Source organism: Sinocyclocheilus rhinocerous, unplaced genomic scaffold (assembly GCF_001515625.1).
Source record: "Sinocyclocheilus rhinocerous isolate Xijiao unplaced genomic scaffold, SAMN03320098_v1.1 scaffold1994, whole genome shotgun sequence".
NCBI classification, from domain to species: domain Eukaryota; kingdom Metazoa; phylum Chordata; class Actinopteri; order Cypriniformes; family Cyprinidae; genus Sinocyclocheilus; species Sinocyclocheilus rhinocerous.
Genome location: NW_015666538.1, coordinates 349,863 through 364,635, shown reverse-complemented (window position 1 = coordinate 364,635; position 14,773 = coordinate 349,863). Strand labels below are relative to the sequence as shown.

The following is a 14,773-nucleotide window of genomic DNA, read 5'->3' as shown; positions in this document are numbered from 1 at the left end:
CTTCGTGCAACAGGCCTCAGGTGTCAGTTGTGTATGTAAACTCACATTCATCTGTACATAGCCATAACATAAATGTATATAGCTACAGCCAGTGTTGGGCAGTAATGCATTACTTAGTAACGCGTTACTGTAATTTGATTACTTTTTTTTAGTAATGGAGTAATTTAACGCGTTATAATTTTCAAAATAGTAATTAGAGTATAGTAAAATTGTGAGGTTTAAAACTTACTATATTTTTTACCTTATCGGTATATCAACTCATACTCATGTCATAGCCATAGGGGGAAAAACATTTGAATAAGTAAACTGAGACAGAAATGATATTTTGGGTGGACTATTCCTTTAACATGGTTTCTATTTCCAAAACCTTTTGCCATATTGTTTATTATCATCATTTTATTAGCAACGCTGCACGTCAAATGAGATACATTTTAATTACGTGTAGTGAAGTTTTCAGCAGGGGTGCTTAAACTTTTTTTCCTGTCTTTTACAGAGAGTGTGATGTCAACAAGATTAACTATATGTATGCCCAGTATGTCAAGAACACTATGGAGCCATTGAACATTGCAGATGTCACCAAAGACCAGCGATTTCCATGGACAGTAAGTACTCAGGGGAAAGCTGGACAGGAAAGTCAAATTGGCATAGGGTAATCCCACTCTGGGATCCCGATGTTTCTAGGATTTCACAGAGCTCTTATTCATTCAAGACATTCACCTCCCCCATTTTGTGCTATGAACTGCCCCTTTTCCCAAAGTTGCTTTAAACTGATTTTATTTGACCATCTCTTCATTGTATTTCTTTTTAAAAGAGTGAAAATCTACAACCCTCAAACTGTCAAATCAAAAGTCTACTGTGCACTCCAATAAGGAATGGGAAGAAGGACAAAGTGATAGGTATGTGTGTTTTCTATATTTCATTTTCCACAATCTGAGCAATCAGTCAAAATTGTTGCTAAAATATTTTATGAACAACCTTTAACATTTTAAAAAGTAATTATTAGTGGTGCTTACTAAGACAAACGTTCATATTACAATTGCTCACATGAAAAAAAAAAAAACCTTAATCCTAAACTTTGGCACTCAACTCCACACCAATAAATAATACCTCAAATTGTGTGGCTTTTTGTAGAGAGATGTGATTCTATTGTGGTTACATTTAAGATTTATACCTGATAGAAAAAAAAATTATAATAATAATTATCATAGACTTACATGGAAGAAGGGATCCAAACCATTTCTAGGAATCAGAATAAAAACGCCTAAGAAGCACCCAAGACACCACTAAGATTTTATTCAGAATGCATAAAATGCAGTGCTGCTTGAAAGTTTGTGAACCCTTTAGAATTGTCTATATTTCTGCATACATATAACCCAAAAAAATCATCAGATTTTCATGCAAGCTCTGAAAGTTGACAAAGAGAACCCAATCAAACAAATGAGATGAAAATATATACTTTGTCATTTATTTATTCAGGAAAATGATCCAATATTACATATCTGTGAGCAGCAAAAGTATGTGAATCTCTAGGATTAGCTGTTCTTCTACCAAAGAACACTCTAAAAGCAAGACGTGTAAAAGTCCATTAGGTTTCAAAGGACTGCAGGCTAACTTCTAAGTAACTAAAGACCTTTCTCACATTGGCTAATTGTAATGTTTATGAGCCCATCATCAGGAGACTGCATTCCAGCATAAGAACCTTATCCCATCAGTAAAACATGGTGGTGGTAGGATGGCTTCTGGTCCAGGATGGCTTGCCATCATTGATGGAACAATGAATTCTGAATTATACCAGCAAATTCTGAAGGAAAATGTCAGGCCATCTGTCCGAGATCTGAATCTCAAGGGAAAGTGGATGATGCAGCAAGACAATGACCCCAAACACACAAGTCGTTCTACCAAAGAATGGTTAAAGAAGAACAAAGTTAATGTTTTGGAATGACTGAGTCAAATTCTGGACCTTAATCCAATTGTAATTTTGTGGAAGGACCTGAAACTTAATTCACGCCGCCTATGGGGGAAAAGCTGAACAGATTATTTCAGTGAAACGGCTGAACGTAATGAAAACCTCAGAAAAATGGCTTTTGATGTCCGCATTCAAGTATTTACGATTGCTGTAGCATTTCTGTCGTAAAGAAATAGCCAAATATTCAAGATTAAGTGGACATTTGAATTAAATGTTTAGCCATACAAGGATTAGATTGCACAGTGACATGTAGAAACAATTGTCGGGCCATTGGTGCCCTTTGTAGGCTTTTGGTATAATGTGGATGTACATTATATTGTTCATAATGCATTAGGTTAAGTGTTGTTCAACAGAACCATATGGTTACTTGCTTTTGATACTTTATTTGGACCAATTATTATGGCCTTTTTTTTTTCTTTTCTCCTCTAGCAACTGGTTTTCCAAAGCACATAGTAACGAATTTACCCATTAAAAAAATTTGGCAACTTTTAGCATCTTTAAAAAGTTATTAGATGTTAAATACGTGCATTTTCCTCTTAACCACCCAAAGAAGAAAGTATTGAAAAGCTAGCCAAGCGGCAAGTCGGCTAGAGACTTGGAGAGAGGTGCCTAGCAATACTCACGTCACATGTGAATTAGGTTGCACTTGTTCGATAATAATGGTTTCTTTTATGATAAACCTAGTTGTTAGTTTGTGCCTATAATCGTTAATCATTTAGGTACATAGCTGAACTTATTTTCTCGAAACTCAATCTTTTTCATCCGTTTATTTGAGTGAAATGTGTAATTTAAAAATACAGGAAAAAATGCTAGCGAAAATTAATTCAGAAAATCCGAGTAATTTATTTGTGTATTCTACGCAGTTTGCGTCATGGTTACAAAATGACATCAACATCCTTTTGTCACAAGGTCGTTTCACGACTTCTAGCAACAAAACGACCTGCCTTTTAGCGACTTTACCTAAAAATTTATTTGCAACGCGGCTTGCGTCGCTAGAGAAAGCGGCCTCGTGCTAGCGTTTGCTGGAGGCCCGGCTGCCTACGACGCGGTGAAAGGTTGAGCCGAACCGGGAAGCAAGTGAGGCTTTGCCGCGGTGAGATCTGGGGCGCGGCCCAGGCTCGTTGAAGGCCTGCCGACACGACCCAGCGCTTAAGGAGAGCCGGGTCTTGTGCGGGGCGATGGTGGTGTCGAGCAAGGCGAGTTCGGGGCCTTGCGAACTTTGCTCGAAATATTGGCCGCTCTGCTGGAGTAGATTTGGGAGTGAGGTTGTCTGATTGCTCGGAGACGAATAACTTGGATAGTACAGATCCACTTTGTTTACTCTTCGCGAGGACGGTGAGTCGGAATTAATCAGCGTTTGCCTCGAGCTTAAATGCGGTCCGCTTTCCGATTGGAGGAATTGTAGGCTCAGCCAAAAGATAAGATGTCAGCGGAAAAATGGAAGTGACGCCGATAGAGGCGAGGTTAAGCCTCGGCGTCGTGGAGAGCGTGTGGCTGGTCGAGCAGGGAGCAGTGGCCTCCGCGATGAAGCCTGGAGCTCGGCGGCGGTGTCTGGTGGAGAACGAGCGATCCTGGGGCCGGCAGTTTGCCCGGAGAACCGACAAATCCCCAGTATAGGTCTCGTCGTTTAGATGGGAGAAGCTGAGTCTGAGATATAATGGCAAAAGGTGCAAACCGAATGCTGATAACCGTCAATGGATAGAGGTAAGTCAGCTGTATTTATATCATGGTGTTGATTAACTTGAGTGCGCTCCACCTGTGTTAATTAGGCTAAGTATCTGACGCGCTCCTCCCGAACCTTGTTAATAAAACACCATTTAATACACGAGTTTCACAATTTGAGTTGAATTACTGAAATAAATGAACTTTTCCACGACATTCTAATTTATTGAGATGCACCTGTATATTCTTTGGTTTTTCTCATTGTGATGGATGATTAAGAGAATAACCGTAAATGGAGAATTGATTGAAAAGTACATTTTAAATTTTTTGTGCAAAATATTCACATAATGAAATGATCACTGTTCAACTTTAATAATGTGTCCACAAAAATATGAACACCCTTGTGCTATATAATTTTTTTTTTTTATGGCCTCTGAATGCAGGTGTCTGCCAGTTGGTCAATAAGATGGATGAAGCTTCAGGGGAAGTAAAAGCCTTTAATAGGAACGATGAGCAGTTTCTAGAGGCCTTTGCTATCTTTTGTGGGCTGGGAATCCAGAACACACAGATGTACGAAGCAGTGGAAAGAGCAATGGCCAAGCAAGAGGTCACACTTGAGGTGAGTGTGATTTCATACATTTAACAAATATAAAAAAATGCTATAATAAAATAAATTATGGCAGCTAACATCAGCATATTTCCACAGTCAAATATATGTTTTATCATTTTATTTTTCCCCCCGTTCGAAAATCGAATTGGACTGAAATAATCAGGTACATTGTTTTCATCCAGCCTCATTATTAGTTCATTGTGACTGGTTGGGCACCGAGGGATGTCCTTACTTTGTGGGTGGTATTCATATAGGCTATTCAAGATTGTGACATCACTGGATCTCTGAAAATTGGGCAGTTTTCCAGCTTATTTTTAATAAATGCTCTTTTTGGACTGAGACAGGACTGAAGACATTTTGAGTTTTAGTTTTTATAATATTTTAAACTCATATTTTAAAAGATGTAGGATTTTTTTACCCCCTTTTATCTGCTGCTAAACATAGGCTCATGGCGGATATCCTCCCACTCCTCTATTTTCTTTCATCCTACCATTCTGGAGCTGTCACAGTCAGAAGCGCTGGTGGCATGCTGTCTCCTGCAGCTGACACAATGGCTGCACTCCACATCAGGCGTTCTCCTTTGTCATAATCCTCACTTCACATCCTCCATCGCCCAGCACTATTAAAAAAAAAGACACAGGTGTTCAAAATTGAAAAATAGTACACAGCTAAATGGACCATTTTCTTTGATCATATTTACCAAGGGTGCCGATATTTTTGGCCATGACTGTATATATGATAATAGTGAATTTCAACTCAAAAAGTAATTCTCCTATTTTATAATTTCTCATGTATTTTTAACTGACATCAAGTTGCTAAACAATGATCCTCATTGTGGTGCTGGCCAAATACAAGTGCACAGTATAAACCCTATAATGAAAGTCTGAATTGATTAGAATAATTTAGGCGGTCATTTTCTTTAGGGTTCGAAGGGTTTATATCTTCTATTTTATGCTCCCTGAGCCATTCAGGTTGAAAATAAAACCAAGGCTTTCTGTTTTTTAATTGATTAATTTATTTCTTTTTATCAGTCTCTACACATACAATAGAATTTAATTAAGTTGAGACTCACCTCACAAGTTGTTAAATCGTGTAATGATCTCTACCTTATTCACCCTCATTTATCCCAAACCCATATGAATTTATTGCTTTCTTTCATTATTATCTCAGAAAAAGGGTTATTTTGAAATTTTTTGTCCTTATCTTTTTTTATGTAAATGTCAGTTCAGTCAAATCAAATCATGTTCTGGTTGTATACAGGATGTTCAGACAAATGTAGTCCCAAATGCATACTTAAAATGTGCAATGTCTTTGTAGTATACTTTCTATAAGCTAAACATATTATGCCATTCAGAACATAAACTTTGCAATCCCATTAACATAATGTGGCTGTGTGTGCATTTTACGCAGGTCCTCTCTTATCATGCCTCGGCTGCAGAGGAAGAGACGCGGGCGCTCCAGGTAACTGCGGTAAATTACAATTTCTCATCATATCATATCGAAATGTGCCACCATCATTTTAAATGTGTTATTCAAACAATGATGTTGTAAGGATTACTTTTTCCTTAAATATCAATTTATCTGAAATATGATTGGATGAGCCATGTTTAAAGCCATTGTTACATAGCTGATATACACATACAAGCATACTATAATATAGTCACAGATATGACGTGAAACACCTGTTCGCCATTTCACTGTGCAAAACTGATAGCAGATTGTTGTATATCAACATTCTCTTTATGGATTATACAGTATATTCTTGGGGGAAGGATGGCACTTATTGCATTTGATTAGTAAAATAGAGTTTTGATTAATATTTTTGTCCTTAAAATCTTAATTGTGTAGTAAAAGTTTTACTAATGTAAAAAGACAGTAATAGGCCATCAGCAACAGATATGACAGGAAACACCTGTTCACTTTGCTACTGTGTATAATACTGTGCAGCACCCACAGAAAAACTGTCATTATTAACTTATAAAGGAATGTATCTTGTAGCAGTTGGCACTTAATGAAGCTTAGTAAAAATATCAATAATTTTATAATATAGGTTTATAAAAACAATAAGCCCTTTGAGACCTTGAGACCCTTTATTTTGTGAATGTAATGAGGCTAAAGGTGTTACAGGTATTTCAGAGTGCAAAATGCTGGGCAGTAGTTAGCTTAAAATTAGCAACCCTGCTAAATGAATTACATTTTCAGTAGCACAAATTGGGAAACAGCTTTACTGCCAGGCAAGCCTGAGAATCAGTGTGCTTTCCCGCCTGGACATTTATTTCATATGTTGGCAAGTTTAATTCATTTAAGATATTAGCCCTGTAATGTAGTTAGCTAGCTAGTAGTCTAGCCAGCTACTTTTTCAAAAGAGTAACATATCTGTATGTGTATCTTTGTAGCTCGACAAGCTGCCGTTTCAAAGTAGTTTGCAGTGGTCGTGCCTATCAATTCCCAAACTCAATGGCTTTATTTTTCAACATTTTTGTCTTGTATCACTTTTAAAAATGCTTTGTGTTGTTTTACGAAAACCTCGTATACATGCTAAAATTGCTGTCTTGCATTTTTTATTGCTTCAATTGAGTCTTATTCTACATAGAGTCTGTAAAGAAAACAGGAATTTCCTATCTTCAGACACCCTCAGGGAACTTCCCAGAGAGCACAGGTTGCTTGGATACGGCACTCTCAGCTGTCGATAAGGAAAACCTGCTCTGATTAGGCCTGTGAGAGTAATCAGGCAATTAAGACATGGACAGAGGCTGAATTTCTGCTTCAATTGAGAGTCATTTGTTTGTTAATAACACCAATTACTCTTATGAAGCAAAGGTCAGCATGCAGATTTACCACTGTTTGCGTAATTCATTAGGCATGTAAAAACACCTAAACATATGCTTCATTTTGAGTATGATGGAAAAGAATATTAACCACTAATATGTATATATTTTATCATTATTAATACCTGAATTGTAGTTAATCATAAACAGACAAAGCTATATGAAAATTATGTTATCTCTGCAGGTGATTGTGGTTTCTGTTTCTCTACTTAAGCACATAAAAACAACAGGAGGAAGAGAGACATTATTTATGGGCTCTGCATTATGCGATGAACCCTTTTCAGCACGAGAAGACAAATCAAGTGCAGCACAGCTAAATGCTCATCCTGCGCACTGCAAACTATGCTGATCGCAGCTCATTGATTATTTATGCCTGACAGACAGTGATCTCTTTCCTTTCAGTTTGGTTGTCTGTTGAGTGAGTGAATTAGTGTGATTGTTCAGATGTGTGTGTGTGTGTGTGTGTGTGTGTTTACAGATTAACACAGCTCTGTATGTGAGCAACTGTTTGTTTGTGAAAAAAATGTTTTTGAGTTTTAAGGTGTAATGTATATAGCTGCCTGTCCTAACTTCACAGGCGGCTACGATTCCCTCTGCTCAGTCTCTCAAACTGCTGGACTTCAGCTTCAGTGATTTTGACCTGACGGATGCTGAGACGACACAAGCAACCATCCGCATATTTGTGGACCTCAATCTTGTGCAGAATTTTCAGATGAAGTACAAGGTACCTGCTTAGACTCTGTTGTTAATTTAGTTCATTTACCATTAGTCATTTATTTTATTTGTTAGTACACTCTAAAAAATGCTGGGTTAAATACAACCCAGTGCTGGGTAAAATAGGGACAAACCCAGCAATTGGGTTGTTTTGACCCAGTGGTTGGGTTACTACCCAGAAGGTTGGGTTAAACATTTAACCCAACCGCTGGGTCAAAACAGCCCAATTGCTGGGTTTGTCCCTATTTTACCCAGCACTGGGTTGTATTTAACCCAGCATTTTTTAGAGTGTAGTTGTAGTATATACTATTTCTTATTCCTGGGGTTAGGTGTTTGTACAAACCCATAAGCCTCATTACTACACTAAAACATTATAACATACAAAACTGTCTATTGTAATATACCTGCACATACAACTGTCAATTTATATATTTTTATTCCTTATTTACTTGTTCTATTTTTTATTATCTGTGTTTTTTGTTCTGTCACTGTCATTCTGTTACACTGTGGAAGCTTCTGTCACGAAAACAAATTCCTCGTATGTGTAAACATACCTGGCAATAAAGCTCATTCTGATTCTGATTCTGATTCTGATTCTGAAACTCTTAACTCGTCCCATATGTTTGTCTTGAATAATATGTCAAATCATGTTTTAATGTGGGGAGGTGTGCTATTTCTTTTCTAAATGATCAGACTTACTATTTTCACTGGATGATAAAATGGATGAAAAACAGATGAATAGACTTACACTGAAAATCAACAGCCATATATAGAGACCCAAATGTCAAATAGACTTGGGCATTGGGGATGAGCTCATTTGACCTGGGTCAAGTAGAAACCACCTAGAAAGCACCCATAACGCTGTAACGACTGCGTTATGGACTAAATAACCCCTCTGAACACCTTAACAACTTGGCAACCACTGACAAAAGCATTATGTCACGGTGCATCTCTTCAGAAAAAACACACACCTGTGAACTTGTTACATTAGTATTACTGTTTCATTGTGCTTATTTTATAAACCCTTGCCAGATTGACTTTTAAACAATTTTCACTCTGACAATGCTAGTAAATTTCACAAATAATTACAAAGAAACTAACACGTTGATTTAAACATGCAATTTTGAAGTATAAAGACTGAAACTATTTTCTTGTAAAAATCTACTCTAGTAATCTATGCTTTATTTTCAACTTCAAAAAAAAATTTTTTATACTTGTTTTTTTTTTATAAACATATGTAATAACTATGTTTTAGAGCACCTAACTCTGCACACTTAGAACACTTAACTCTGCTCCACGTCATGCCTAACAATGCCCTTAGCTGTTCTAAAATCACTGCAAAACACTGATTAAGCCTTGACACCTAAGCAACCACATAACAGTGCTAAAATCCAATCAGAGAACCTTAGCAATCACATTACATAGCCAACATGCTCTGGAAACTACCCACAACACCTGAGTTTTCTTCTATACTTAAAGGGATAATCACTTTAAATTTGGGTGGAATAGCCCTTAAACATATTTTGTTCAGAAAATCGAAAAAAAAGAAGAAATCTTAAACAAAATAGGTGTTATACACAGTGCAAAAAAAACTTAAATGTTTTGCACATTTTTGCGTTTTTTTTCATTGATGATAACAGTATAGCTGAAGAGTTTTGTAATTTTGCAGCCAAAAGTTGAGCAAAAGCAATCTGTTTGCTCAACTATAAATAAATGTTGCAAATAGCTCTGTGAAAGCCATTCAGTACACCCTCACAAAGAAGAAAATGAAGAGCAGTCCTCTTTCTCCTGCAGTTTGAACTGTAATTGCCAGATCAGGTTCAGCTGACTATTAAAGCAAAACATCAGGCTTCACTCTGTGTTTGACCGGCTGCAACAAGCTCCTTTTATGGCCTTCATTCTTAGGAGAAGTATCTCCCTGGCAGGACATGAAGTCTCCCTTTTTTATTGGTTTTCTGGGTGTGACTTACCCCTGACTGAGTGAATGAAAGCAGGTCTACTAGAGGCCACCACAGTACAGAGCCCTGATCAATCACAGGCTGCTCTGATAATATACATATCACATGTCAACAGAACATAGCACACAGGCATACATTTCACCAGACTGACATTTTATTGGAGAAATGAATCATGTTAACTGTGGGAAGTTTACTTTGTGTTTCAGGACTGTGTAAAGAATTAGTATCTTTAAAAGTTGTCTCTAGTCAAACTTTACACATTTTAAACCTAAACCACTTTACATGTTTTAAACCTAAATAAATGAATGGCACTTTTGACCAAGAATGTCAGTGACACTGTGTGTACAGTCACTGTGCACACTCACATGACATGAAGTCACCAGTCATCAGTGGCCTAGAAAAAGCTGTTGTGTTGAGATCACCTGAATTTATCTGCGTACTGATTTTATCTGGGTAGCCCTTATATGTATGGATGCTTTCAGTTTCAGATAAATTAATCTTGGTTTTTAAATACGTTTGTGAATAATATATTTTTAGAAATAAAAAATAAAAGTCCTGTAATGGACTAGCCATCTGTCCAGGGTGTCCCCCTCCTGCGGCCAGAGACGCTGTGATAGGCTCCAGCGTCCCTGTGATCCTACAGAGGCTAAGCGGCTTGGAGAGTGGATGGCTGGATGAAAATAATCGTGACAGAATTATCACAAAGCATTGACTTTGGAAAGCACCAGTTTTCCATGATGATGTCCAACAACAACAACAAAAAAATTATAATAAATATATACATACATACAGTGGGTACGGAAAGTATTCAGACCCCCTTAAATTTTTCACTCTTTGTTATATTGCAGCCATTTGCTAAAATCATTTAAGTTAATTTTTTTTCCTCATTAATGTACACACAGCACCCCATATTGACAGAAAAACACAGAATTGTTGACATTTTTGCAGATTTATTAAAAAAGAAAAACTAAAATATCACATGGTCCTAAGTATTCAGACCCATTGCTCAGTATTTAGTAGAAGCACACTTTTGATCTAATACAGCCATGAGTCTTATTGGGAAAGATGCAACAAGCTGAATACTTTCCGTACCCACTGTATATATATATATATATATATATATAAAATGAAATAACAGAATGTAAGCAAAAAAAAAATACTTACATTTACTTAATAAAATATTGGGTTTCAAGTTAACATGAAATGGCAACCTATGAGACTTTATCATTCACAACCCATTTATAATGTGACTAGACATCCAACAAGAAAAGAAAAAAGGTTTAGTAAAACTTGATTATATCTATTGAGAATTGATTTGAAATGTGGAATGTTGGTGTTACATACAAGAATGAGGGAACACTTAAATGTGAGTTTGCTAAAACAGATAAATAGTAATTTAGATATAGATCAAAATTAACCCATAGCCCATGTGATCTTACTTTTTGTTGAAAGATTAACATGCACTGCTGAATTGTGCATGCACTATAAGACCAGGAATGTGTATTTAAAAAGTCAGTGGGGCTATTTCTGATTTCTTTATGATTTCAGATACTACATTAAATAGATATGTGAGTTTTAGTCCAAATTCCACCTCAACATCCTGTTTCATTCAGAGTGATTTAATTTAAATCAATTATAATAGCAAAGTAATTACCTTTCCACTTTTAAGGACAACACTGTCATTTTGCCTTGTTTCTATCTATAGAGCGCTGCACCGATGACATATTTTTGTAGGCCAGCCCAAAAGTATTACACTGGTTTCCTTGACAGGACTTTTCCTTTGCCTTTCGGATTATTGCAGAAAATAAGCCCTGTGAGCAAAAAAAAAAGTGCATGCTTCTTAGAGGTTTGTTTTCATTATGATAGTATTCACAACTTGGCCAGAGGAGAACTGGCCCCCGAACTGAGCCTGGTTTCTCCCAAGGTTTTTTCTCCATTTCTGTCACCGATGGAGTTTTGGTTCCTTTGGCTTGCTTAGTTGGGGACGCTTGACTGATTGCACAGACACTATTGGAAGAGAGCTGAACTGGATGATGACATCACTGAATCATCAATGAACTGACTTTATCTGGAAAAATGACTCTTTGACTTTGTTATTGTCTTGCATTATTGACAAACTATTTTCCTGTTTGACACTGTAAAGCTGCTTTGACACAATCAGTATTGTATAAAGCACTATACAAATAAAGGTGACTTGACTTATATGAATGTTGAAACCTGAATACAATCTCCAGAAGTAACAAACAAACTACACCTTGCTCTTGTGACTTTAAAATCAACACCACTAAGCTTCTGACAACACTTTCAGTCTATATTCTCCCTGAAAATTTGAGTTAGAATAGTTTGCATGAGCGTGATTATAAAGACATGAGATTGTGAAAGTGGTCTAGTGAGAAGATGAGCTTTCCTGTTTGCCATGATGATATTTAATATGCCCAACAACCTCTGTAGTCCCATTTAGCCACTTATTAACAACCGCTTTTTACAAGATAAGTAAAAGCTTTAAAAAATTACAATGGTGGTATCACTGATGCATTCATTTTACGGAGAATGAAACTTGAAAATATCTTGAGCTTGTGTTAACCATAGACCTTATTTGGGGAATTTAACCAAAAACCTTGACATTGGGACAATGGAATTGAAAGTGCAAAAATTCAAGCTCGTATATATATATAAATATATACATATATATATATATATATGTATGTATATACATATTAATTCCTGCAGCACTCTATTTGATTCTATAAAAATAACTATTAACCTTGTTCCAGAGTTTGTGTCAGTGGATCTTAAGTGTAAAGAAGAACTACAGGAAGAATGTGGTCTACCACAACTGGCGACATGCCTTCAACACCTCCCAGTCCATGTTTGCTGTGCTGAAGTCTGGTCGGTTTCAGGTCAGTGGCTCTGATAACAAACACCACACAGGCAAGGCTCACATCAGCACTGTGGCGTCTGGCGTACAGCTTCAACTTGAGTTCAGTCCAGAATAGCACAAATCAGTAACCATACTGACACCTATTAACACATAGCGAGTCAGTCTGTCTTGTAACTGAACAGTAACTAGGATATAAGCTTGCTGATCTTCATATTAAGGTGTGCAATTCTGGATTCGAGACTGCTAGCACAAGTACAGTATACAGAGTAGTAATGATTAAAAAATATTATGTAGTAATATTTGTAGTAATTGCTCTTTTGAAAATGGCTGTTTCCTTTTATAGAGAAACCAGTTTATAGTGACAAGCAAAAATATGAAACTAGCAGAACACTTTTATTATGCATTCCACTATAAATGTCTTCTGTTGTTTACAGTGGTAGTTAATCATTTGCATTTATATACTTGTTTTAGACTAATGGAAAACGCATGCTTTCTTTGAATAGTCTATGAAGAACAGCGTGTTGAGTCAACTTGTTACAATTATTCACAATCACAAATTATTGTGAATTATTTGTATTACTGATGTTTTATGAATTATGAATTGAGAACTATTAGTTAAGTCTTGTTTTGACATGCCAGCTAAAGTCTAATTGGATTTAGTTTGCCTGTTTACCAGAAAGTAATTATAGTTATTCGGATTTACATATGACTGCATTTGTTTTTGGACAGCATGGCTATATTTTGCAGTGCTTTTCAATACATTAACCAATCCCATAGAAGACTGATCATTTTATAAAGCAGTGTTTTAATTTACAGAGTAATCTGAGTGATTTGGAGGTTTTAGCTTTAATGATTGCAACATTGAGCCATGATTTGGACCACCGAGGTGTCAACAACTCCTACATCAAAAGGTTTGTACTGACTTTAGTTTGGTGGATCAGCTTGTGTTATTACCAACAAGATGGATATGTAAAAATGAATAATGCGGCATATTTGACTGTTTTCACAGAAGTGAGCATCCACTGGCCCAGCTGTACTGCCACTCCACAATGGAGCACCACCATTTTGACCAGTGTCTTATGATTCTCAACAGTCCAGTGAGTATATGAGAGTTTTAAACATCTCATTATTCTAATTAATCACAAATTAAGCGTATGTCATTATTGTGTTAGATAAGAAAAGCATTGAATAGACATTACAAAAAGAATATTGTAAAGAATATATTGTTTTCAGAAGTGGCATCTGAAGTGACATTTAAGTATATTTACACAAGACTGTTTAGAGGTGGCATAAATGCATTTAAACAGCAGTTAGAATTGCATAAGTAATGCTATGAGATTAATGGTTTTTAAATGGCCATTAATAGGTCTTTAACCTCCTGAGACCCTGCATCCTCATATGAGGACATTATGAGTGAATTTCTCTGAGACTATACATGCCACAGTTTCAGGGCTTTTCAGAGATACTAAATGTTTGGATGTTTCACCATGACCACGCCCTCTCCTTGGTCTTCAAAAATGTCTGATATGAATTTAGTGACACTCTTATGGAAATATGATACAATGGAAATACTCTTATACAAATATTTTGTCATTAGCATTTAAATCTGACTAATTTTTAAACTGTGTCATAAATCAACATCTCAGGAAAATGTTATGGGGTTTCAAATCAAAATATGACTTTCTGTTACGAAACAGGACGTTGATTTCATACATGTCCTCATATGAGGACACTGGGACTAAAAGCATGTTTATTACGCATTTTGGGAGACACAACAAATGGATAGGGAAAGAAATTATATTTCAAAATTCCTATGAAATATTATATATTATTATGAAAATCTTGTCAATTATTACTCCCATTAGTACACTTCTTTTTTCATTACACGTTGCCCCAAAAACACATTAATATGCAAATTAGACTTGGTTTATAGATACATTATATATAATGAGAAAACCTGTTTATGGCCATTTTACACACATTTTGCATAAAGAAAAATGGTATATCAAATAACTGTGTTATAACATAGTTAAGAATTATCTTTATACAATGTTTGGTAAAAAAAATCCTGAAAACTAAAAATGTATTGGTGATTTAAAAAAAAAAAACTATTGTTTTTGCCTATGCATGTTCATTCATGTCTTTTTATTTTTT

At 36.1% G+C, this 14,773-nt stretch overlaps 1 protein-coding gene across 1 annotated transcript in view; it reads left to right on the top strand.

Moving 5' to 3' along the window:
• Positions 1-493: 493 nt before the first annotated feature.
• LOC107732593 (cGMP-specific 3',5'-cyclic phosphodiesterase-like) overlaps positions 494-14,773 on the top strand; it is a gene marked incomplete at its 5' end in the record, with an annotated part of 21,842 nt that continues 7,562 nt past the window's right edge. The window contains 8 exons of the mRNA XM_016543960.1: positions 494-602; positions 812-896; positions 4,072-4,247; positions 5,649-5,699; positions 7,644-7,790; positions 12,513-12,638; positions 13,436-13,530; positions 13,629-13,716. Coding sequence (XP_016399446.1) covers positions 494-602; positions 812-896; positions 4,072-4,247; positions 5,649-5,699; positions 7,644-7,790; positions 12,513-12,638; positions 13,436-13,530; positions 13,629-13,716 — 877 coding nt within the window. The remainder of the gene's footprint in view (positions 603-811; positions 897-4,071; positions 4,248-5,648; positions 5,700-7,643; positions 7,791-12,512; positions 12,639-13,435; positions 13,531-13,628; positions 13,717-14,773) is intronic.